This window comes from Pongo abelii, chromosome 9 (assembly GCF_028885655.2).
Source record: "Pongo abelii isolate AG06213 chromosome 9, NHGRI_mPonAbe1-v2.0_pri, whole genome shotgun sequence".
Classification (NCBI taxonomy): domain Eukaryota; kingdom Metazoa; phylum Chordata; class Mammalia; order Primates; family Hominidae; genus Pongo; species Pongo abelii.
Window position 1 is genome coordinate 57,217,034 of NC_071994.2, and position 26,934 is coordinate 57,243,967.

At 44.7% G+C, this 26,934-nt stretch overlaps 1 protein-coding gene across 19 annotated transcripts in view; it reads right to left on the reverse strand.

Annotated features, from left to right (window-relative positions):
• Positions 1-26,934, reverse strand: part of NAV2 (neuron navigator 2) — an 882,771-nt gene that overhangs the window by 99,764 nt on the left and 756,073 nt on the right. The window contains exon 1 of one of the 19 annotated variants that reach the window (XM_054525834.2): positions 4,563-5,159. The exons of the other annotated variants lie outside the window; for them this stretch is intronic. Within the exon in view, the coding sequence (XP_054381809.1) occupies positions 4,563-4,588 (26 nt within the window). The 5' untranslated portion in view covers positions 4,589-5,159. Of the gene's footprint in view, positions 1-4,562; positions 5,160-26,934 lie in introns of those variants that run through there. 19 annotated transcript variants of the gene reach the window in all.

Consider the following 26,934-nt stretch of genomic DNA (forward strand, 5'->3'; position numbering starts at 1 on the left):
TCTACTTACTAATAAAACCACAGCCGGTGAGCAGAGATGAGGTTCTCTAACTACGGTTCTGAAAAGCAGTCTTCACAAAGCAAGGATCCTAATCCTCCCCAAACTCCAAAGGCTGGGTCTGCTTCCAGGAGGCCCTTACTGACCTTGGAAACAGTCTGGGCCAGCCCCCGCCCCTCTGTCTACCTCTTTCCAGGTTACTAAGCTCACACTGCGCAGCTGTGACCAGCTGCATCCAGGACTTACCTGCTCAATTTTCCAGTTCTGCTCCAGAATCAAGGCAGAGCCCATTTACAGGGCTGGTCCATGCCAGACAGCTGCATTCAGTTGCAAAAAAGTTCAGACTGGTGGAACTCGTTTTCTGGCTATTGTTCAAGGCAATTGTTCCCGTGAAACCCCAGGGCCCGAGCGGAATGAGATCCTTTGGTGTGGATGAGTGAGCAAGCCTAACTGTAGGCTTAGTAGTAACCCCTGGGGAAGAGAAAGGGTTTGGCTACCTACATTTCCCACCAAACAGGTATGTTAACTATTTCCTCCCCAGGAGGTTTTCTTGGGAGCATCATCTCCTTTAACTATTGCTGGGGCCTATTAAGAAAATCCACCTTCAAAGAATGAAGCAGGGCTCCTGCAGAGTCCTACCTTTTGTAGTCTATGTGGAAAGGATAATAATAGCCAACTTTAATCGACATTTACAGTTGTCAGCCCCTGTGTTAACTCCACTACATAAATTATTTCAGTTAATCCTCCAAACTCTGATAAAAATAATCACCAACACTTATTAATGGCTTGCTATGTGTCAGGCTCTGTTTTTATGTAACATGTGTTCTCCCAGGTACCATTAGATAAATATTAACACTATACCCATTTTACAGATGAGGCAATTGAGGATTGGAGAAATAGTCCAATGGGTCATACAACTAAGAAATGTTGAGGCTGAGATTTAAACACAGATACATGAGTGTTCAACCATCCCATTTATTTATTCATTTTACACATTTTAATGAACACTCATCATGTGTTCATTAGACTTTGAAGGACTTCAAAGTTTCCCACACCAAAGAAGATACAGTTACTTGAATTAAAACTATAAGCAAGCTGGCCAGGCACAATGGCTCACGCCTGTAATCCTGGCACTTTGGGAGGCCGAGGTGGGCGGATCACGAGGTCAGGAGATCGAGACCATCCTGGCTAACATGGTGAAACCCCGTCTCTACTAAAAATACAAAAAATTAGCCGGATGTGGTGGTGGGCACCTGTAGTCCTAGTTACTTGGGAGGCTGAGACAGGAGAATGGCGTGAACCTGGGAGGCAGAGCTTGCAGTGAGACGAGATTGCACCACTGAACTCCAGCCTGGGTGACAGAGTGAGACTCTGTCTCAAAAAAAATAAAAATAAAAAATAAATAAATAAAAAAAACTATAAGTAAGCCACCTCTCTCTGGATTCCAGCTCTGGGACCAGCTTACATAGTTTGCAGTTCTGGTGCAAAATGATACAGAGCCTAAGCTTGAATTAATGCAAGGACAGAATGTAGTCACTAACCCCAGCAAATTTAGTCTCATCTAGTACCGCTAATCCCAGGAGGCTCCAAATGGAGGGACCACAGCTCTGCAGAAAAAATTAAAATAGGTCTGTGTTTGAACTCTGGCTCTGCCATCTCCTTATCAGGGCACCTTTACCTCCTGGTTGCACTGTGCTAATAACATCCAGTTATCATTATCATTTTGTTGGGACCAAATCAGGTAGCCTAAGTACAGCTCTCCATGTATATGGGAGACAATCCATGCATGTCAGTTGCAGTACAGGATCCAGGGAAGCTGCAAGGACTGCAGGAAGGAGATGCAGGCCTACATTCTCAAATAGATGATTAAGTTCTAGTGTAAGACCTCGCTTCTTACTGCCATAAATGGATAGTGTGCTAGGGGAGAAGCAACTTCTACAGACGGTGCCAGGTGCAAGGCCAGTGATTTGAGGTGGAGAGAGGAAAACACGAACCCCATAAAAAGGGCTCCAAGGGGATTTAGCAGCCATCAGGCTTGAGTTTCACCCCACAGCACCTTTGTCCCATTTTGGTAACTCATTCCTTGACAAGTAGGTGGTCCCCTGAGTAAGCATGAAATTTTTCCCTTTGGCTTCAGGAGCTTGGTCGGGTTAGAAAGCCCGGAGCTTTGGTCCGGATGCCTTAGACCCTCATTGTTACACTAGGCACCAGCGTGTCTGCTGACCTCAGCTACACAAAGCCCTCTCTCCTTCAAGGCTCCTCCGGAGAGGGCTGCTTACCCTTGGGCTGCTGCTGGCTGGCTCTTGCCAAGGATATCAACAAACTCATCATAGTTTTTTGTTTACCAGAAGATATATTTCCCCTAAACATCAACAGAATTCAGCATATTATAGCAAATGAAAATAACAGTAAACATTTATGCAAGGTGAAAAATTTTAATAATAGGTTCCGGGTACCATGCTAAGCACCATCCTATAAACACCTCTCCACTTTCTTATCAGGCAAAAACTACTAATGCCCCTTTTGATAGATGTGGAAACTGAAGTTTAGAGAGGCTACGTGACCTGCCCAAGGTGCCAGGGCTAACAAACAGAACTGGATTTGAACCCAGATCTGCCTAATTCTGAAGCCCAAGCTTTTTAAAATCACATTGACTCAATGTTAAGAACAGAGGTAAAGATGCATTTAAATAGATCATGGTCATATAAGAACTCAACTTCCAACTGTTATTCAAAATACGCAGGACACTTTAATGCAATCAAGTTACTTTAAAAATGTCTCAAAGAAATTAAAGGAAAGGGGATGGGGGACAAATCCCAGACATGGCATTGGCCAGCTGTCTTAAAACTAAGTAGAATGGGACGGGAGTTCAATACCCCCATAGTCTCCCTCCCTCCAACCCTCCACTAAGCTCCCAATATATCTTAGGGATGTAGGAACCTGAATGCACAAAACAGAACCACAGTTGCCCCAGGGCAGCCAAGAGAGGCGGCTATCTCCCAAAAACAGGCTGGCCTCATTTTGCAGTTTGTCAAGGACTTGCCCTTAAGCTCTCTCTTTCTTGGGGTAAGAGGAAAGGGAAGGGACCTCAGGTCAAGATTTCTACAGCCCAAGAGAAGGTCAGCTTTAGCTTATTAGGTACCTCCAGCACACATGTGAACAGCTAGTGCCAATAGCTTCGGTCAGCATTAATATGCTGGGTGTAGATCTTCTCCCTCCAAGACTCCATACATTCAGTGTCTTAAGAAGCAGACCCAGAGTTCCAGGGCACAGCCTCAGCAGCCCAAGGCCAGCTCCAAGGTCACTGGCCTTTCCTGATTTGACCTTCACTTGGGATCAAGTCCTCCTGAACCAGGTACAAACTAAAGCTCCAGCCTGATCCATCCAGCAGCCCCGAAGCCTCAAGATCACAGAACTCCCAGCTAGGTCCTACTGCCAAAGCAGGGCTACTTCTTAATACACAGCCCTCTTCCTTCCAGAAACAAGCTGAATCCGAGAAGCCCAGGCAGGCTGTGCTGCTAGCATCCTGTGTATTTCGGTGAGTCCTCCACAACAAAGTCTGCCCTTCATTCAGCTGAAGCCACATTTAAAATTAACAGGTAAAACCATTCCGAGCTCAGATGCCAAGCCCACCCAGGAAGGCATGGTGGTAGAGTGAACCTGGGTTCCAATCCCAGCTTTGCCTCTTATCAGCTGTGTGACCTTAATCAAGTTACTTAACCTCTCTTGGTTCCCACTGATGATTTTCAAAATTGAATGTAATCTCCCTGGCTTTGCAATGAAACTGAATGACACAATGTCTGCTAGATGCTTGGCATGTGGTAGGTGGTCATGAACATTGTTTTCTTCTCCCCTTGTCTGGCTTAAAAACAGAAATGTGCTTCCCTGGGCAGCTCTATAGGTCATAAGGTAGCAAGAAAAGTCCTTATGCTTAAACCTCCCATGCCATCTCTCCTGGAGCCTAGTTTACACACACACACACACACACACACACACACCCAGTAATTTGCTGTATAAACACAACCACAAGTTCACCAGGATCCTTAAATTCCAAACAAAACCTCCAACTGCAAGTCTTTTTAATCAGGGCCCTCCGAACCACAAGCAGCCCTTGCCTGGGGCCACACTGCCTTTTTCCGGCTCACCCCTCTGTACTGCCCTCACCAGCTGAAAAGTCTGGAATAACGACTTAAGACAGCTAGGTGATCAACACCCAGATTTTCAGGCTCAGTAGCCTAATTTGATAAGACGGTTTGGAAAATATTGACATTACCCAAATGTCTAGGTGGACCCAGGACATTTGGGTAATGCCCCAGTTTCCTCTGAAACCATCAAGGTCAGAATGAATGGGGGCGAAAGAGGAGAAGAGGTGAATTTCCTGACCAGCAACCTTGCCCCCCGCCCCCCCCCGCCCCCACTCACACATCACCACATAGCTCACGGTGATTTAGGCAGCTGCACCACAGGCTGCTCCACCAGGCTTTTCAATACCAGCCAAGGAAGACAAGGCAGTACATGCACCACACCCGCCCCCTGGCCCCAGAAATTTTAGAAAATCGTCCTACCTTGTAAGGTTCCTAGGCCAGAGCATTTCACTACATTGCGGCCCTTGGAGAACAGCGGACAAAGAAGCTGAATGAATCTCACGGGATGGCAAGTCCTTTAGCCAGCTGAGCCAGCCCACACTGGGCCAGGGAATCCCAGGCACCCAGCAACTCTGTAACTAAAGGACTAGCTAGCAGGGATCACCATTCCCCAGGCCAGGGAAGAAATCCGATCCCCCAACAAAATTAACCTCTGAAGTGCTGAAGGATCGAGAGGTCAGGCCTCAGTGCTGGTATCAAGTCAGCTGTGAAAAGTTTCAGCAAAGCAAAAGCTAACACCAAACTCTGAAACCATTACCGTAAAGCACTGAATGGAAGGGCCCCCATGTGGTCCCAGGGGAGTTTGCAACAGCAGGTCAAATTGAAGAAAATCTAAGAGTGAAAAACTACTTTAAATCCTCACAGACTGCACAAAAACGTTGCAGAAAGTCTTTCCAGCCCTAAGTGCTACTTTTAATGATGTAAAAATCATTGACTATAACATTTCTTAGCTCATTCTATTGACGTCTGAAGGCAAAGCATTTGATTAAAATGATTAGCCTACAGAGAGAATTTCTGAACCTAAAAAGGAAATGATACCTGTTTGTACAGTTAACAATGACACACATACATTATTTCCGGTGATGTCAATTTTGATGCAGTGCCAACAAAAATATGCATTAATTCCGCAGGCTACTTATTTCAAAAGAAAAAGAATCTCAGTCTAGGCATGGCTACATTAAACATTATGGTACAGAGGCTGGAAGGGGAGGTGGGTGGGAGAGAGTCCCAGCTCTGGGATGGGAAGGGGTTGCACCGACTAATCCCTATTAAAACCTGTAATCAAGGCACTCAGAAAGAACTATGTAAACAGATGCTATGAACAATGAACAACTGTATTACTACTGAGAACTCAAAAGCAAACTTATGTTACAGCCACAAGCTTTATTTGAAAACGAAGGATTAAGATGTTCTCCAAAACCCTGACTCCCTCTCCAAAAATCCTACCAGTTGGTTCCTGGCAGCTTTCAAAGACTTTCCCCAAGAAAGGCTCTCCCCCTGGCCAGGGTGGCCTCTCCAGTGGAAGCAGGGAGTGGGGGTTGTGGCCCTGGGGGATGGTTAGGGAAGGAAGCAGTAACTGGCTCCAAGCGAGGTCTCTGTGTGGTCAGCGTTTGCTCAGCAAACAGAAGCTTTCAAAATGGAATGAAGAGCCATTCCTCCCCCACTGAAAAGGGAGGGAATAAAAGATCTGCTCAAAGAGGAGAGGAGGGTCTGGTGGTGATTCCCAGGTGAATGAAAAAAAGACTGTAATCTCGAAGGAGTCCCAACCAAAGTTAATCATTCACATCTCATCCTTCAGGGCCCTCGTCGACTTGAAATACTGCTGAGGCATCTGCCCTGGGGAGTGGGAAGCAGAGGTGGGGGTGAGCAGTGGGTGAGTTTGAGGGAAGGGGTAGTGTCCAGATTTATTAAGACAAGTTGGGATAGACCCAAGCTCTGGCTGACAAGGATGCTTCAAACCACCCCTTACCTTCTATGCTGTCCCTGGAACTGACTGTATCTTTATGATACTGTATCTTTACGATACTACTTCTGTCCAACATCCGAGTTAACTTGGGAATGGGATGGTGTATGGAGACACATAGGCACATGGGCACAGATGCACACACACACTCTAAAAAGTTTCCATTGTTTCCTTGCTCTAGGCAAATATAATAGGTAAACATTCTGATTTGTCATCAAGGTAAGCTAGGAAATGTTGATCTATTCATTTATTCATTCATCAACTAACAGCATCTGCAATGTGCAATGTGGCAAGTGCTGTTCTAAGTGCTGAAGATACAAGCAGTCAACAAAATAGACCAAAAATCTCAACTCTAATGGAACTTAGCTTCAGTGGTAGAATTATAAAATAAATGAGACAAAATGTAAATTTTACAGTACATTAGCAATAAATGCTCAGGAGAACAATGTATTGCAAAGAAGAAGATGTGATTTGTCAAGGGGGGGTGTGGGAAATTTTACATGGGGTGGCTATGGCAGGTCTGCTGAGGGCATGGTTTTTATTACAAATCTAAAAGAAGTATGGGAGTTGGGTATCTGAATACCTGGGGATAAGCGACTTTCAAGAGAGGAAATGGTCAGTGCAAAGGCCCTGAGATAGTATACGACTTGCAATGCATTCCAAGAATGAGTGGCTGGAGCAGTGAGTGGTGAACCAAAGTAGGGTGAGGAGGGGGTCAGGACCACAGAGTCCAAGGGTACAGGGAGAGAGGAGAGTGCCTGAGTGGGGCCCTGCAAGTCAGCGTAAGCAGCTTGTCTTTTACTCTGAGGGAGAGAGGATACATTGGACGGTTAATAGATGGAGTTTCTTCTTTTTATAAAAGTTCACGTAAATGTACAACACTAAACATATCATTTTGATTATACATGATTTTTACAGGGGCAAGTTTATTGTAGGAGACAGTGCTTTAAAGAGGTCTTAGTTTTCTTTCTGTGGTTAAAAGAATCACACCTTTCATGTGAAAGGCTCTGAATTATTTGCAGCTACAGGTTCTAATAGAGTCAGGGTTTTCTCATGGTTTGAAAGATAATAATTAGCAGGGATAAGGGAGACCCAGGCAATGGGAGAGGAAAAGGGAAAGTAAACCAACTCCATGAGGGCAGATGCCCTTTGGCGCTTTTCAAAGATCCAGGATTGCTCTGTCATTTTTGACCCTTGCTTCTAAACAGGCCAAATTCCAAAGGGCTCCCAGAACTCATAACACTTTTCTCCACAGAAACAATGTTATCAGTGATGTTAAGGTTTCCAGGTTACTCACAGAGCCATCTATAAAACCAAGATGTAGTTGATGAACTCTACTCAGGTATCAAAGAGTAGAAGAAAACTTTATTTTTGGAATACAGTACATAATTAGACAAAACAGAAAACCACAAAGATGAATCTAAAAAGATGTTCACTTATTTCTAATGAGTATTTTATGAAAACAATGCTAGTGAAGACACTTTGCTCCTTTTCTTCCAACATATTCAACCCTCTTTCCTGGCTTTTCCCTGCAGGCTGAAAAATATATTACTGATCTCTTCAAATAAAACAAAAACTTTTTTTTTTTTTTTTTTACCTCATGCCCATATTCTCCTCCACAATCATGCCAGTCTCTGCTCCATATTACAGGAAAACACCTCAAAGGAGTACTTTGAGTTGTTCCATGTACTTCTCATGTTCCGTGATCCTTCAACCCACCAGGCAAGATGTTTGTTCCCACTACCCCACTGAGACCACTCTGTTTTCCCTGAGAACATCAATGGCTTCCTCCTTGCCAAAGCCAATGGTCAACTCTCTGTCCTTACCCTACTTGAGTTTTCAGCAGCAGGTAGCATCGACAGATTCTCCCTTCTTGAGTGGGCCTCATCCTGGGTTTCCATACTGTCATCTGCACCTGGTTCCTACCTCCCTAACTGTGCTTCTCAATCTCCTAGGCTCACCCTCCTCTTCACCTCTCCAAAACTCCAGGGCCTCCATCCCTGGACCCCTCCTCTTCTCTAACTATAACTTCTCACTAACTTCTAACTAAGTTATAACTACCACTTCTAACTAACTTCTTTTCCTGGGTGATCTCATCCATGGCTTCAAATACTAGGTGCAGGCAGACAACTCTAAAGTCTGTAATCTCTAGCCTGGCCCCTTTGTGTACCCAACACATCTGAAATCAAATTTACCTTACTCAAAACTATCGCTCCCAACTTCCAATGTGTCTGCACCCCCACTCCCAAAGTCTTCCATATCTCAAAGTATGACTCTACATTAACAGTCCTAATTCTCTCCTTCCTTCTTGCCTCCGATGTAATCCATTAAGAAGTCCTTTTGCCTGGAGCCCCCAAATATACCTTGAACCCAATCACTACCGAACATCTGCAGTAAGATAACCTTGGACCAAGCTGCCATCATCTCTTTCCTGCAACAGCCACCTCCCGGGTCGCTCAGCCTTTCCTCCTGCCCTGCTAGGCTCCACCCTGCACACCCCAGTGACAGCAATCTTTCTCCAGTCTACAGCAGATTCTGTCAAATTCCTGCTTAAAGCCCACTGATAGCTTCCCAGGGAACTTAGAATAAAATTCAAATTTGTTCCCTTGGCCTAGAAGCCCTGATGTGATCTGGCTTCTCCTCTTCATTACGTCCTAAGACAGGACCCACAAATGCACCAAGCTTCTTCCCACTTCCTAGGCCCTCGCACTGTGCCTCCTTTCTGGAATGCTCCTCCCCATGTCTCCCCCTGGTGGCCTACTTCTCATCCACTTCCTAGGCCCTCCCACTGTGCCTCCTTTCTGGAATGCTCCCCCTCATGTCTCCCACTGGCGGCCCACTTCTCATGGGTCAGATGTTGGTTGGAATGGCACCTCCTCAGGGATTTCCTCTTAGACCCTGGCCCAATTACATTCCGCCATATGACTTTCTTCATGGCTTCAACCAGTCAACACATTGTCTTTCAACAGTCTGTCTTTCCCTCAACACAGGGAGCTCCTCGAGCACAGGTGTACTGTTTGCCTTTGTTCTGAGCCATATCCTCCCAGTGCCTAGATCACTGCTGATGTGGTCCTGGATCAACCAAGCACAGGAGGACAAAATGGAACTGATTATTCCATGCAGTCTCCTGGGGACTGTGTAGTACTTCCAAGGACTTTAGTTCAATGGTTTTATTTGGTCACAGACCCACTTAGGGGCCTGTCTCTCCATAAGAAAAAAGATATACAAACAATATTTTACACAAAATTTCCAGGGACTCACTGATCCCCTGAATCCTGTCCATAAAGCCCGGGTTAAGGGCAGCTGCTTCTGAGTTTTGTAATACCACTTTAGTTTCACCTTTTTTTTTTTTTTTTAGATGGAATCTCACTCTGTTGCCCAGGCTGGAGTGCAGTGGGCCAATCTCAGCTCACTGCAACCTCCACCTCCCGGGTTCAAGCGATTCTCATGCCTCAGCCTCCCCAACAGCAGGGATTACAGGCATGCACCACCATTCCTGGCTAATTTTTGTATTTTTAGCGGAGACTGAGTTTCGTCATGTTGGCCAGGCTGGTCTCAAACTCCTGATCTCAAGTGATCCACCTGCCTTGGCCTCCCAAAGTGCCGGGATTATAGGAGTGAGCCACCACACCTGGCAGTTTCACTTTTATACTGACTTTTTGTTTCCTTAATTTGGGAATCAGTATTATACTCAATTCAGTTGCTTTCTTCTTGCTTGCTAGTAACAGAACAAAGAGAGAAAGGGAAGGGAGGGAGGGAGGAAGGAAAGCTCTCCTGGATGAATGAACAAGAAGGAAAACATAAAGATTTAAAAGAGGATCTGTGTGTACGGGACACATTAAAAGATGTGACACACATCGCATTGCCTGGTGTGGAATTTTACTGGGTGTGATCTGCAACAGGCAGTGGGAAGGGGAGTCTTTAGCAAAGATTTTGAAGTACAACAGTTAATACTAGGGAGTTTATTATTTTCAACAAGAATTATAGGAAACTAGGCAGCTTTGGGGTAGAAAATGAACAACATTCAACAAATAGTCAATGCAAAATCTTTGCCAGATACCAGACTGGACACTGAGAATATAAGGCGGAGGAAAAGGAAATGCCCCAGTCCTGACAGAGCTCTTTACATGGAGGAGACAAACAAGCAAAATTGTTATGGATGTTACGGGGAAAGTGATGACAGAAATAAATAGGGTGCTGTGAAACAGAGTCACACAGGAAGCACTTACTTTAAATAGCATGGTCGGGAAAGGCCATTCCCAGGAAGTGACATTTAAAGGACGACATGAAAGATGAGAGGGCACCAACCAGCCATCAGAAGGAGAAAGCCAGGTGTTGCAGACGAAGGGGTTGGAGAGTGGAAGGGGGACACATCAAGTGCAGAGACCAGAGGGAGAGGCTGGGTGTGCTGGAGGGGCTGAAAGGTGGTTACCATGTTTGAGGCTTAGTAAGTGGGTGTGGGGACATTAGTGGAGAAGAAAGACTATCCTCTGGAGAACTCTCAAACCATTAATAACAACTGATCCTAGAAAAGTGCCAATAAAGAGCTTTGAGAAGTAGTCAGTGTGCCTCTGCATCTCCCCCTTTCCTTTTCCACTTCCTCTATTCTTTTCTGGGAATTAGGACCTAAAGGATAAGCAAGAGGGCCTCCCTTCCTGTTAATGTTCTTTTTCTTTTCTTTTATTTTCTATTTTTATTTTTTGGAGACAGAGTCTTGCTCTGTCGTTTAGGCTGGAGTGCAGTGGCGCAATCTCAGCTCACTGCAACCTCCACCTCCCAGGTTCATGCGATTCTCATGCCTCAGCCTCCTGAGTAGCTAGCACTACAGGTGTGCACCACCGCACCTGGCTAATTTTTTTTTTTTTTTTTTTGTATTTTAGTAGACAGGGTTTCGCCATGTGGGCCGAGTTGGTCTCAAGCTCCTGAGGTCAGGCAATCTGCCTGCCTTGGCCTCCCAAGGTGCTGGGATTATAGGCATGAGTCACTGTGCCTAGCCCTGTTCATGTTCTTATGCAGAATCTCTGTTTCCACTGGGTCCGGGGAAGCAGGACTTCACTCTTTGCATTTACCCAGGTTGTGGATCCCTCCCTCCCTACTGTTTCCAGTGAAGTGGTGATACTGTGCTCCAATTATGTTACAAAAACAGAATGAGCTGCCTTTCAGTTTCAAATATTTTATGTTATAGAGCTGCAGTTTGTTACCTTTTGTTGGTTAATTGTTGAGATTGTCCAGAGTCCACATTTGTGAGTACTCACATGTAAAAGCACACATATTCCTTAATCTCTAAACAAAAGATTTCATTCAGCAGGAAGAGTATCCAATCTGTTATCCATGCGTATGCCCTTCCCATTCTAAATCTGAAACCAGTGGATTGTTAACAAATCCTTAAAGACAGCTAAGGAACAGGACCATGTGGGTGCCAGCATCTTCAGCCTCAACTCACAAATCCAGACTTTCCACCCTCAGTCCAACATCAGGGATGTCTTTTCTGGAAGGGTGCCAATCAGCTATATCAACTCCAAAATGGCAGCATTTCCAGTAAAGGACATAAGAGGTTGAAGTTACTCCCAACAATAACGATAATTAAACTTTATAAACTTTACTGCCTACACATCTCATCTCATTTAATTCTAAGAACTGTTCTAACATGCGTTATTATCCCCATGTTATGAAAAAGAAACCGAGGCTCAGAGAATTTAGATGATTTGCTCGTAGTCATACAACTGCCAAGCGACAGACTGGAGCCAAATCCTGTTTGATTTCTGTGACACGGCATTAGAGTAGTGAACACCTCCAGGTCACTATGCCAACAGATGACACTAAGACACTTAGTAGGCCAGGGCCATTCACAGGTTATCCCACAGTCCTTCAGTTCCTTCTAATACTTTTGGGTTTGGTCCAATTGAGATACAGTCATTTACCAAATTCCACACTATAGTCGCTCCTCCTATATTTGCAGTGATTGTTCTCTTTAAAATATCAGCTGGATATTGACTTTTGTGTGCCAGGCATTGTGCTGGGGAAACAGTGGTATGCCAAAGAGAAGATGTCTCTCTCTACCCCCTTGTGGAGCTTATAATTGGGTGTATGTGGTGGTACCAAGCAGTCAAATAAAAACCAAATACATTTAACCGCAATCCATGACACATACCATGAAAGAAAAAAAAGAAATAGTAAACTGTGAGGACATATTATAGGGAAGAAGAGAAGGAAATTATTGTCCACAAAGTCAGAAAAATCTGTACTCAGGCTGCCTGTATAGGAACGCTGTGCAACGCTGAAAGTTCACAACTTTGGTGAAAATCTTGAAACTTGTCCCTAGATGTAGCTTTCTAAATGGCAAAACCTAGATTACCCCATAAAACCCCGTCCCACACATCCCTGGCTAAGAACAACAGCCACAAAAATTTCTGTGTCATTGTCTCCAAGGCCATAAGGAGTAGCAGCAGATGGCAAGGCTCGACACGTATTTCAGGGAACAGTATGAAGTGAGGCTATTGCGCCTATTTGGTTGTGGTCATAAATGTGGTTATTTAGAGTAAAACAGGAAAAAACCCAAAGAAGCAAATCCATGTGGCAATTGGGTCTTTTACTTATTAATTAACTACTTTTTTTGAGACAGTGTTTCACTGTTGCCCAGCAGGAATGCAGTGACACAATCTCAGCTCCTTGAAACTTTAAACTCCTGGGCTCAAGCAATCCTCCCGCCTCAGCCTCCCCTGTAGCTGGGACTGCTGGCATGTGCCATCATGCCTCTAATTTTTATTTTTATTTATATTTATTTATTTATTTATTTTTGAGATGAAGTCTTGCTGTGTCACCCAAGCTGGAGTGCAGTGGCGTGATCTTGGCAAACTGCAATCTCTGCCTCCCGGGTTCAAGTGAGTCTCCTGCCTCAGCCTCCCAAGTAGCTGCGACTACAGGTGTGCACCACCACACCCAGCTAATTTTTGTATTTTTAGTAGAGAGAGGGTTTTGCCATGTTGTCCAGGCTGGTCTTGAACTCCTGACCTCAGGTGATCCACCTGCCTTGGCCTCCGAAAGGGCTGGAAATACAGGCATGAGCCACCGCACCTGGCCTATGCCTGGCTAATGTTTACAATTTTTTTGTAGAGGCAGGGTCTTGCTTTGTTGCCCAGGTGGGTTTTGAATTCCTGGCCTCAAGCAATCCTCTCACCTCGGCCTCCCAAAGTGCTGGAATATTACAGACGTGACCAAATACACCTGGCCATGGTCTTTTAAACAGAAAATTAAAGGAGATTTAAAAGAACATGATTGGCTTTGAGGATCTATATTTTATTAAGGGTGCTGTGGGGGCACAGAGAGAGTTCAAATGTTTATTTTTGCAGCTGCACTATTATCTCTATTAAGATGGATAGGGAATGAAAAAAATGTTTCAGTGCTACTCTTTGGCTTTTTCCAATGGGTGTCCGGCTCCAAGGATATCCTTGAGTGTGTCTACCACAGGGTGATAATGAGGGAGAGGGACAGGTGGCTGGGGTGAGGAGGGGGAAGTGTAATCGGGGAGAAGGAAGGGATTGGAGAGGAAACTTGTAGGTGCTCATCACTGGCAGCCCCTAGGCAGACTGTGACTTAAGCCAACAGTTGGGGACTCTGATCTCACTCCACTTCCTGCACCCAAAGTTTTCCCACTGGCCCCGGTCATGCAGCCCTCATGTTGTAGGACGCACTGCAGGGCAGAGGAGAGAACACTGGAACAGAACAGAAGCTTGGGGCTGAGCCCCTACATCTGTCACCACATTGACTTTGGCCAAATCACTTCCTGATTGTGGCTCTCAGATTACTCTCCTGCTCACTGAGCAGGCTGCCACCCCAGAGGTCCGCTAAGAATCTTCCAAGTATGAATGTTTTGTAAAACTATACCCCTAGATCTCCCACTGAATTCCTTCTCAAAAGAAAATTCATTTGCCTTGTGAATTTGACTCATGATCCATCTGTCCCCTACTGGGGACAGACCTTGAATTTACTGCAGACTTTCTAGGGGCCGGGCATTGTATGAAATGCTGTGAATACCTTTTCCCGCAGAACGCTTCCTACAGCTCCATGAGGTCGTAGTTTCTCTTGTAAGAAAACCTGTTCTATACCTTAGCTTTGGTATTTCATTGTTTCCCTTTTGAGTTTATAGGGACTATAAAATAGGTTCACAAAACGTTTCCCAACCTCTGAACCGCAGTCTTGTCTACAATGAAAGGAAAAAAAAAAAGTTTGGCAAAGAGCCCAACTCATTCTAGGTATTTGCCTAGCGGGAAGGCTAGCTGAAAAAGTTATAGACTGGTTAAGAATTAAACTCCTTCCATTTGACCATTAGTCTCTAAGAGAAAAACTGTTTTGAATGGAAGAAGAGAAGTTAAATAGAGTTACTGGCACACAGAAAGTACTTACAAATTTTGCTATTGGTTCTGAAAACCAACAGCACGCCAGAGACTCTACTAACTTTGTATACAACGTTGGTATCAAAACTCACAATATCCCAGTATGATAGATTTTATTATCTCTCATATACAGATGATCTACAACTCAGAGAGGTTAAGTAAGTTGCTCAAGGTCACATAGCCAAAAAATGCTAAAGCCAAAATCTGGACCCAGGTCCAACTTATTCATAAATCAGTGTCCTTCTGGGGCTTTCTTAAGCTCCCATTTATTGAGTTCTTATCATGGTGTTTACTGTGCTGAATTTTCTGGTCTTATTTCATCCTTCTGACATTCCCTATGCAGTAGGTATAATCATCCCAAGTTTATATGAAGAAATTGGGGAGCAGTGGGTTAAGTAAGATGCCCAAGGCCACACTGCTGGTAAGCCCCAGGCTTCTGATTTCAAAGCCCATGCTTAAAACTACTCTTTATCACCTCTGGATTTTTGCCTTGAGACTGGTAATTGGCACATTGGGGATGATTTTCTCAACTTTACAGACAGCCACTTCACTGGTTTAAGTATTAAGAGTGTATTGACAACAACCCTATCCCCTGGTCACTCTCCCCCCACCCCCTTTTTTTTTTTTTCTTTTGAGACAGAGTCTCACTTTGTTGCCCAGGCTGGAGTGCAGTGGCACAATCTCAGCTCACTGCAACTTCCGCCTCCCGGGTTCAAGTGATTCTTCTGCCTCAGCCTCCCGAGTAGCTGGGATTACAGGCGTGTGCCACTGTGCCCGGCTAATTTTTGTATTTTTAGTAAAGATTGGTTTTCTCCATGTTGGCCAGGCTAGTCTTGAACTCCTGATTCAGGTGATCCACCTGCCTCGCCCTCCCAAAGTTCTGGGATTACAGGCTTGAGCCACTGTGCCCAGCCATGAGTGGGTGATTCTATCGGTAGGCACCATCATGGTATCAGGTTGGTGCAAAAGTAATTGCAGTTTTCACAATTAAAGAGTAATGGCAAAAACCACAATTACTTTTGCACCAACCTAATAGTTTCAAGTTCTATATTTTTGCTGAAGTTTAGAGAGAAAGATAAATGCTCTCATTCAATTCAGAGCACAATGCAAACTGATGCTATACGTGTAGGTTCAGCTGCAGGGAGCTAGCTGGACCTAGACAGAAACTCCATTCTTCAGCCAACTTTCTTCCAAACACCGTACCAGGAACAATGGAGTATGGATAGAAAAAGCATGTGAATGGTTCAGGGTAGCCCCATCACCACTGCCAGAAGATACTTGAGACTATACTCCTCTGTAGTGCCTCAAGGGCATCATCTGCACACACAAATGTCAGAATTATAAGGGAAATATAGAATACAAGCTTTACTGGCAGCCCACACTAGTGTGCATACATTAGGTCCAAGAATGGTCTTTGCATTTTTGTTTATAAGAACAAAAGAAGTGAAATACCCTAAATATTCACCAGTAGGAAGAGAGTTAATCAAATTATGGCTCCTCCATAGAATGGAATACTGTGTGTGACCATTAGGAATGATGTTAATGAATCCTGATAAAGATGCTCATGCTGTACTATAAAATTACAAAATTAGATTATAAAACATCTCTCTTTTTTTTTTTCTTTTTTTGAGACCGAGTCTCACTGTCGTCCAGGCTGGAGTGCAGTGGCATGATCTCAGCTCACTGCAGGCTCCGCCCCCCGGGTTCACGCCATTCTCCTGCCTCAGCTGGGACTACAGGCGCCCGCCACCTCACCCAGCTAATTTTTTTTGTATTTTTAGTAGAGAGGGGGTTTCACCGTGTTAGCCAGGATGGTCTCGATCAAAACATCTCTCATTTTTTAGAGGCTGTATAATGTAATTAAAATTAAAGACTATAGAGTCACACTGTCTAGCTACAAATCCTGGCTCTGTCACTTTTAGCTGTGTGACTTTGGACACATTGCTTAAGCGATGTGTGTCTGTTTCATCACCTGTACAATGAGTTCTTACTCCCAGAGGTGTTGTAAACACCAAATGAATCAATACATGTAAAGAATTTAGACTAGTGTGTGACTCATTGCAAGCAAGTATTTAAGACATGTTTGGTCTTTCAAAAAACAAAATGTCTAAGTGCTTACATGAACAAAAAACACCTGGAAAGCACCACGGTGTTAATGATAGATTTCTCTGTGTCATATAACATTACAACCTTTTTCTTTTATCCCTATTGTTTGCTTATCTGCATTTTCAATATTTTTTCCAAAATTAAACGTGCTAAAAAAACACAAAATCACATTTAATATTTTTAAATCCCAATCTTTTATCAGAAACAGAAACCTCACCAAAACTCATTTTTTTTTTAAAAAAGCTATGGGTCAGGCCAGGTAATTACAAAACCTGGAGTCTGAAGAAAGCGCATTGTGTTTCCTTGTCTTTGCTAGTTTGATGGCCTAACAGCAAGAAAGAATTTGCACCCCAGCACCTTGATCCTGAAGATGCATAGGCAAGGCTGGGGAGAGGAAGAAACTAGAGAGATGGGAAAGCCTGATTTCATTCTTAGCTATCCACTTACTTTAAAATGTCAGGAAGTTTAGCGGATTAAGGGTATTACAGTCGCTATTCATAAAGGTGTTTTGTTCGAACTTCTAAATAGCAATCTGGTGAAATAAGCCTTGCACAGGCTTAAATGAAAGCCTGTTACAGTACTTAAAGTTTCCTAGAGAAGGAAAAAGACCCCCAGGTATTAATTTACCTAAAGAGCAGCTGCCTGGAAGACACTGTAATGTATTTTAAGTAGCCAATGCTATAAAATAGATAACCAGTCACAGAACTAGGAGGTTTGAGCCCAGATCACCCGGTGGTAGAACTGCAATTAGCAGTAATGAGAGGCATGTCTACATTTTGATAAAAGCCACAGCTGTACATATATTATAGACTTGGGTCCTTTCTAAAAAATCCAAGGACATTTAAAGCTGTTGGAATCCAAGAGACAGAGAGGCATGTTTGAATTTCAAAATTCACAAATTAAAAAAAAGGTGGTGGGGGGCTGTCACACTTATCTCACAAATGCATCTGGATGGGACAGTATGTCAAACTCCAGGGAGAAAAGGAGACTCACAATTATTAAGCCCCTATTTGCACAGCAGACACAGTGCCATTTAAGCCAATCGACCTAAGTGTTCTCCTTTGCGGTCCTGATCCACGGGGGCAGACAATCTTGTAAATGAGTCTCTAAATCAAAGGTCTGCAAAACAAATTCCATTTTCCCCCAGTCCTTCTTATGAGATCATAGAAGGCATCTCAAGAAAAAAGACATCTTCACAATTAGGGGAAAGATGGGTCAGGATGAGAAGTCTTACAGAATGGAAGGGGGTGGGGTTTGAGAGAAGCAGGCTTGGGAGTGAATTCTGGCTTCACTAATAAGCTGAGCTATATAGACTGGAGCTAGTCTACCTGTCTGAGCAGTTTCCTCATTTGGCTTGGATAATGAGGAAACACTGGTGAACAAGATAGGTTCTTGCCCTCAAGATGCTTAGACTATAGATGAGGTGACAGGCTAGTAGCAGACATTTATAATGGGATGTATTTGGTACTATGATAAGGAAAAGTTCAGGCTATCATGGGAGCAAATAGGAGGGACACCCAATCTGGTCTTTGGTGTGGGGTAGAGAAGGCTTCCTGGAGGAGGTGACATTTAACATGAGCCCTGAAGGGATGGGGTAAGGATGAAGATAATGTCTCTGCAAAGGTTGGAAGGCAAGAAAAAGGATGGTTTGGGGCGTGGGGGAAGCAAGTAATTCAGTGTGGTTGAAGAGAGGAGAAGGAGGGGAAGAATAGCAGGAGCCAGATCTCATAGTAAGCCCGGTAACAGTTTGAACTTTATCCAAGGAGGATCGGAAGCTCATAGACAAACATTTACTGCTTTTGGAAAAGCCATGGGTAGCAGAGATGCAGACATACCAAAGGAAAATTACTCCAGCTCTGCTTCCCAATTCAGAAATCTCATGGCGCTGTTTGCATTTTATCTAATTTCTCTGACAAAGTCAACGTTTTAAAAATTATGATGTCCACCCCATGGAAAGCTGTAAATCACAACACTCTCTCACAGCTCATTTGTCACAGGTTCTAGAGCCTCGTTCAGACACCATTGAGTTCAACGAGCACGTGCCTCCATGCACTTCATTTTGGATGATCAAATCTCAAATTTTATACAGGGTTGGTTATCCAGTAAACTGCAGTTACTCTAGACGCTCACAGCTGAAAAGAATATTACGGGCCATTTGACTCAAATCCAAATTTGAGTAAGTAAGCTCAGGGGGAAAAGTACCTTGCTTGAGGTCACAGAGTTTAGGGGGTAGATCCAAGGTTAAACCTCAGACCTCCAACCTCCAACCTATGCTTTTTTGTTTTGTACCTTCATCTCTCCTCGTTACAGACTAGGAATTCCAAATTCCTATCCCAAGGTCAGAGAGGTCTCACTGATGCCTGTGTAGCCCCGTGAGGATGGGAAGTCTCATTTGCCAGTAAGCACTACAGGAAGTGATGGTTGAACAGGATGGGACTGATAAGAAGGAAAAGTAGTTAGAGTAATCTTATTCATTTCAAAACAAAAGCAGCAACAATACAGCAGTCGAGGAAAAGAATCAATTCTATTTAAGCAAAGCAATTTAAAGTAATAAAAAATGTTTCCAGCATTATCCTATTTCAAAACATTTATCAGATGCCAGGGAAATTAAGCATGTGCAAGCACACACACCACTCTGTGCAAACGGTTTATCTAGCAAAACAAGCAGGCGGAAAAAATAAAAAAGGTCTGAGGAACTTCAATTTTCAACTGCCAAGTGGATCAAAGACACAAGCAACAGAAAAAGAAATGCACAAGTCTAAATTTAGTCATCTCTCCTACTGGTTAAGTCCTTTTCCAAAGTCTGTTGGCTGTTGCCTGGACACAGCTTTGGTGTGAATGACTTTCATCTGAGCCTCTATCCCAAGGGTCAAACTTAAGATGCTGATGGCAAGCATGAGCTTGTTTGCTTGTGTCCCTGAAGTCTCTGTTTGGCTGTTAGGGGTCAGGAAAAGCTCTCTGGAAGTTTTTGGACCTCAAGAAGCAGCTGAAAAGAGTCAAAGTCATAGAGAAAAGACAGAGAAGATGACAGGCATTCATACACATACACTGATTTAAACTTTCTTTTTTGAGACAGTCTCGCTTTTTCACCTAGGCTGGAGTGCAGTGGTGCGATCTTGGCTCATTGCAACCTCCGCCTCCCAGATTCTCCTGCCTCAGCCTCCCTAGTAGCTGGGATTACAGGCACACGCCACCACACTTGGCTAATTTTTGTGTTTTTAGTAGAGATGGGGTTTCACCATGTTGGCCAGGCCGGTCTTGAACTCCTGACCTCAGGTGATCTGCCCGCCTTGGCCTCCCAAAGTGCTGGGATTACAGGCATAAGCCACCGGGCCTGGGCTGATTTAAACTTAAAATACACAGGCTGAGAGTTCTGAAATATTTGGTTTCTGCAGCTTTGCTCTACAAAGCAAGGCTCTCTCAATGACCAATCTCACAAGATTTCTACAAGGGGTAAAGTATGATAACGTTCTCTTCTATCAAAATATTTTTTGTTTTTGTGAACATAAAATGTTTTTACAAATCCAAAACAGCATCATAAAGCAAAGGATCTAAAGTGTGTGGCTGGGGATAGCAGGCAGTTACCGTACCACTGGCTGATCTTGGAAGATGATTACAGCTGAAGCCCCTTAGTGGTGGCAGTTGTGCCTCCTGGTACCACCACTCCATTCTCCCACTGCAGCTGCTGATCAATGGGCTCACACACCAGGCTTGATAGAGACAAATAATTAGTCTGACTTACCTTTCAAAGGAGAACTGATTTCTTCAAGGGCTGGCTTTTGTCCCCCAGCCAACCTGTCAAATCTATCTTCTCCTGGTGACCCTGGTGCAAAACAGCACATGAATACACTGTGCTGGCTAAATTTAGACTTTGAGAGCCTTTCTAACCTGTCACTTCACTCCACAGAAAAGCAGATCAGTTTCTTCAGTGAAAATACTGCCAACCCAATCAATGTGGAGAGATGAGGCAAAGCCCCAAGGCCACTCAAAGGTCCACTCAAACTTGCCCTGCACCTCCAGGAAAAATTCTGTTCACACATCCTGGGCATATGAACAGGGAGTCTCAGTTTCAAAACTTTTAGAGAAAGCAGTGCCACCATTTTACTTAATCACCGAATTCTTCTGTTTCAGAAAGTCCTATGGAGTCCTTACTACACCTATAAAGCCCTTACTAAAAATGGGCCGGGCACGGTGGCTCAAGTCTGTAATCCTAACACTTTTGAGAGGCCAAAGCCATGGAGTCCAGAAGTTCAAGACCAGACTGGATGACATGGTGAAACCCTGTCTCTACAAAAAATACAAAAATTAGCCGGGCATGGTGGTGCATACCTGTAGTCCCAACTACTCTGGAGGCTGAGGTGGGAGGATTGCTTGAGCCTGGGAGGCGGAGGTTGCAGTGAGCTGAGATTGTGCCACTGTACTCCAGCCTGGGTGACAGAGTGAGACACTGTCTCCAAGGAAAAAAAAAAGAAGAAAATGATCTTTGGAAACCAGGGTCCGGTCTCAGCTCTACCTCCAATTATGTGCAAATTATTTTGCATTTTTGTACCTTGGTCCTCTGTTGTTTTTCTTTTTGAGATAGGGTCTTGCTCTGTTGCCCAGGCTGGAATGCAGTGGTATGATTACAACTCACTGCAGGCTCAACCTCCCAGGCTCAAGCAATCCTCCCATCTCAGCCACTTGACTAGCTAGGACTGCAGGCATGTGCCACTATGCCTGGCTAATTTATTTATTTATTTATTTGAGATGGAGTTTTGCTCTTGTCGCCCAGGCTGGAGTGCAATGGTGCGATCTCGGCGCACTACAACCTCCGCCTCCTGGGTTCAAGTGATTCTCCTGCCTCAGACTCCCAAGTAGCTGGGATTAGCCACCACACCTGGCTAATTTTTGTATTTTTTGTAGAGACAGGGTTTCACCATGTTGGTCAGGATGGTCTTGATCTCTTGGCCTCATGATCCACCCACCTCAGCCTCCCAAAGTGCTGGGATTACAGGTGTGAGCCACCGTGCTCGGCCACAATTTTTATATTTAATAGAAGGAGGCATGGGTTAAACATTTTTCAGAAGAAACATCTTTGGTGCCTCTGCTACCACCCCCAGGGTGGCATGACCTGTGGGAACCTGGCTTTCCGAGGAGGCCCTTATCTCCAGAATACAATACCCAGTCTGCTCTGTCTACAATCAAGCCCTAATGACCCCTCTGGGCACCTGGACACCCTGAATCATACAACTGAAAGACCTTTGAAAGATCACCTCTCTGTCTCCTTCTCACCTCACGCAGGAACCCCTTCTGTAATATCGGGGATACACAGTTTTCTAGATTCTGAGTGAATATTCCCAGGAACAGGGAGTAACAGGGTCTGGAACTCCTGACTTCAGGTGATCCACCTGCCTCGGCCCCTCAAATGCTGGGATTACAGGCGTGAGCCACTGCAGTCAGCTGGTCCCCTCATCTTTAAAATGATGAAATCTCACTGGGTTGTCATGAGGATTAAATAAGTCAATTTAGGTAAAGTGTCTGGCTCACAGTATATGCTACATACATGTTAGCTGCTGCTGCTGCTATTACTACTACTACTATAATTCTAGCTTACCCAGCTGTCCGACCTCAGGCAAGTTCACTTCTCTGAGCCTTATTTCAGTTTTCTGGCATGAAAAGTGAAGGACACACTAGCCTTGCAGGAGTTCTGAAGGATGAAGTGAGGTGAAATACTTTGAGCATTCAGCTCACTGCCTGGCACAATGAAGTGCACAGAAATGTTGATTCCCTGTCCCTGTATTCCTCTCCTTATTGAAAATCTCTCTTATTATAGATAGGACTCATTTCTTGTTTTTTTTTTTGTTTGTTTTTTTTTAAAGAATGACTAGGCTGGGTGTGGTGGCTCAAGCCTATAATCCCAGCACTTTGGGAGGCTGAGGCAGATGGATCACCTGAGGTCAGGAGTTCAAGACCAGCTTGGCTAACAAGGTGGTTATCATATATATATCATATATATATATGATTAAAACTCAGCAGAATCATTTGGGATTGAAATTGTTCTCAAACATTTATTGAACTTTTATCATGTGGCAGTTTCTTCGCAGGCCTTGGCTTTAAAGTGTTAAGACAGACAGAAAGGGTCTCTATTGTCAGAGAGCTTGTGGGCCAGTGAGAATGAATCAGAAGATACTTCCGTTCCTGCTCTGCCCTTGGAGCTGAAACTCCCTTCCAAATAATAGCTATCATTTATTGGGATTATTGCAGGTAAGCCTAACAACTCCACCAAGAAGCACTTCTTACTATCTGCATTGATTTACTCTAAGTCATTCACTGGTTAGCAAGTGGCTGAGCTGGGATTTGAGTTGAACCCTATTCTGGAGCCTTTGCTCTTAACCACTGTGCTATACTGCCTTGGGTTCAAGGTCTTGCATCAAAAGAAGGATTGGAAAAAAGGAATAGCAGATGAGAAACCCTGACTCCCTAAAGCACATCTGGTGGTGTCTGGAACAACAACCATGGCCAGTGTAGTCCATGATGAGGGCTTAATATTTGTAATGTGAAAAGCAACCCAGCGGATTTAGATGCTATCTTCTTTCAGCACCCCCTTAAGTTACACTAAGGCACTGGGAGAAAGAGGGAATTTATGAGAATGGCAGGACTGAGCCCCTCTGAAAAAAGTCATTGTAACCTGATCAGAATACCAAAACTGCCCAGCATCAGAGCCCACTGCTTTATGTTCCATTAGCACCAGGTGGTCACTTCTTCAGTGGCAGCAGAGAGAAACCAGGTTTCTCTGGCCAGAGTCCTGCATTTACAATGCCCCTGGGTTCTTAGGGGTGTTGTAAGCTCCCCGCCAGTATTGACTTATGGCAGTGGAGAGAGGAAAGACCAGGACTTCACATGCCCATTTGACAGAAAGGGAAACTGAAGCACAAAAAAGGTGTGGATTACACAAGAAACATGCATTCTGAAATTAAAGGTTCCTCCTGAGGATATTTTAGCCTGGCAAGCTTACCACCTTTTCGCATCACAATTCTAACTGTTCTGGTGAACATACAAAATAGCAAATTAAGCCTTTTGAGGTGATATGGAGGGGAATGTAGGACCAGTGTAATAACATCTGCTACTAGGAATTCCAGGTGAGCTTCTGGATGGTCTGGAGGTGTCTCCATCTCTGGAGTTTAAAGACCCCTGGTGTTTGGGAACCAATTTTCAGGAGTTTACCAGCAAGTTAAGTGAACGGGCTTACGCAGACTGGATGCAATTTTCCTAAGATGTTTTCTTCTCAAATATTCCTGAACTCACATGAGCCTTCCATACTCTCTAGTAGTAACTAGAAATATATAGTATTATTAACAATTTGACAAAACCAGAAGCTAGAACATCCAAATCCAATGAACAGAATGGCTGTTTTTCTTACTGAAGAATAAGAGCAACAGATCCCAATAATTCAGGCTAGCAATAAGGAAGGGCTTTGTTCTCATCCCCAGCTCTTAGAGGCTGGTGAGGGTCTGCTTCATGCCCACAGCCCTGGTCTGGCCTGTCCAGAACAGTGGGAGGTGTGCAGGTAGGTGGATGTGAATCTCTCACCTTTCCCACCAATAGGGTCCAGTTGCTTCCTTCCTGGAGAGGCAACAAACCAGAGCAGGGGTGATTCTTTTACCTGCTGAACTCAAGTAGAACTAACTTAGAGATGGAGGGAAGTGGGTGTGGGTAGAACAAGAGAGGCAGTGTCCCACGCCCGGCATGCTGAGTCATTTACCCCTGGGAGTCGCTCAGTATAATCATTTCAGATAATGGAGAAGGCTTGTATTGCAGGGTCAGAGGACCTGGATTCTGGTCCTGTTTCTAGTCACTTGCTTGCTGTGTGATTCCGGACAAAAGACCTAGTCTCTCTGAATCAGCTGTATCAACTAACTTAAGGGTAGTGGCAATAGTTTTCCCCTCATAAATGGATATGCAGATAAAATAGACCCTCAATACAGATGTCATCTGAATCCATCCTGATCAATTGCCAGTTCTCACCAGGTTATGATGTAAGTTAATGTGCAGCATGTTTAGAGCACCTAGCACGGGGAGGGGAGGGAGGTACTTGTCATTTTCCACTCTCAGTGACCTCAGAATCCCACCTTTCCCTTCTCTGACTTCCCTCCCACGGTGCAGGAAAGGTCTGCGTTTGTTTTCTGGGCTCTGCCTGGAGGGCTAGTTGCTTAGGACAGAAAGCATTTCTGTAGCCTTGCTTCCTCCCAGTTGGTGGAACAGCCACTGTCCACTCCGGTTTACAGCCCATTTATGGTGGGGTACTCTGGTCACTGGGTGTTTGTGTAGCGTTTAATCATTAGGAGGTGGCCAGTTCTAATACTGTGAGCCCCAGGGCATCTATGAATAAGTCAGCTATTTGCCTCAGCCTATCAGAGTCTGTTTTTGGAAGGCTTCTCTCCAAGAACACAAGGCTGACCCCTGACACAGACAGTTCCAGGGGCGCTGGGGTAGGTTACTTCTGAAGGGCACAGTGGGACACAGCTACCAGAGGTGGCTATTACAGTGGCTTTGAGTATCAGAGTGGAGCACCTACTGGCCTGGAAAACAAGTGGTTGGCCTTCAACGATAGGATTTCCCAGAGAACAAAACTCCCCAGGCTCAGTCTCTTTTCTCCATCCCTCCTGCACATTCTGTCTTCCTTTCCACCAAACCTGGACTGCTGTTTCTCTTCCTCACCACCTATAACTCCCACCTGTTTTCCAAGGTCCAGCTAAAAGCCTACCACCTCCAGGAAGCCTTCCTTCTGACCCATGCTACAGTGCTCTTGTTCTGCCCTCTGAATCTGAACGCACTGACATCTCCCTGACTGCGCTGTCCCTTCCTTTAGTCGCTCATGACCTGATCTCTGAGACACAGAGAGGGCTTTGGGATCTTTGAAAAAGGCTCCACTCCAGGCCTCTGTGTCCCCAAAGCACCTCTTACACAAGGAGTTCCCAGCAAGTACTATGCCTGATGAGAGGTGTTAGGGACTGAATTCCCCTTCCCATGTCCCAAATTCACATTGAAATCTAACCCCCAATGCGATAGTGTTTAGAGGTGGAGTCTTTGGGAGGTGATTAGTCATGAAGACAGAGCCCTTGTGAGTGAAGTTAGTGCCTAATAAAAAGGATCCCAGAGAGCTAGCTTGCCCTCTTTCTGCCATGTGAACATACAAGTAGAAGTCAGAATTTCTGCAGCCCGGAAGAGGGCCTTCATCAGAACTCGACCATGCTGGCATCCTCACCTTGGACTTCCAGCTTCCAGAACTGTGAGAAAGAAGTGCCTGTTGCTTATAGCCACACAATGTGTGCTACTTTGTTATAGCAGCCTGAATGGATTAAAACAGGTGGGACAGCCGCACCCCCACATCATCTCAGGGAGGCTTGCCCTGATTTTTTTTTTTATTATACTTTAAATTCTAGGGTACATGTGCACAATGTGCAGGTTTGTTATATATGTATACATGTGCCATGTTGGTGTGCTGTACCCATTAACTCGTCGTTTACATTAGGTATATCTCCTAATGCTTTCCGTCCCCCCTCCCCCCACCCCACAACAGGCCCCAGTATGTGATGTTCCCCCTCCTGTGTCCGAGTGTTCTCATTGTTCAATTCCCACCTATGAGTAAGAACATGTGGTGGCTTGCCCTGATGTTTATTGAAGACCTACTCTGTGTCACCCACTGTGCTAAGGGCTGAGACAGTCCTGAGAGTGAGAAAAACAACAGTGTTCATAGTGAAAAAGCCAAGGTCTCTGGATGGGGAGAGATAACTCATCCATCTAAAACTGGAGTTTATTTCAGTAAGTGCTGAATGAGCACCGACTATGTGGCAGACACCATATTTTTGGGTCCTGAAAACCCAGTGATAAATAAGATAATCCCTGTCTTCAAGCCAAGCAACAGGGAAAATAGGAAAAAAAAAGGTCAAGATTTGGTTAGACTTAAAGGATTGCACGGGGTCCTTTGGGAGCCCTGAGGAAGGGACTTACCAAGCCTGAGATGCCTAGAAGTGGGCATTGGAGCTGAATCCAGAAAGAGGATGTGTTAGCCTGGCAAAGAAGGGTCAGGAGAGGGCATCCCAGGGGGCAAAGGCATGGAGGTTTACAATACCCCGGAGCGTGCTAGAGACTGCTAAGTGTTTGGTGCAGTCGGCTTAGATGTTGGGGATGAAGCGGGTGTGATAGCAGGGGCCAAGGCTGGAGGGTCATCTCTGAGGCTTGCACTTTATCCTGTATGTGACACAGAGCCACAAAGGGTTTTCAGCAGGCAGGTGGCACACAGGATCAGATCTGCATTTCAGGAGGATCACTGTGGCTTTGCTGGGGATGA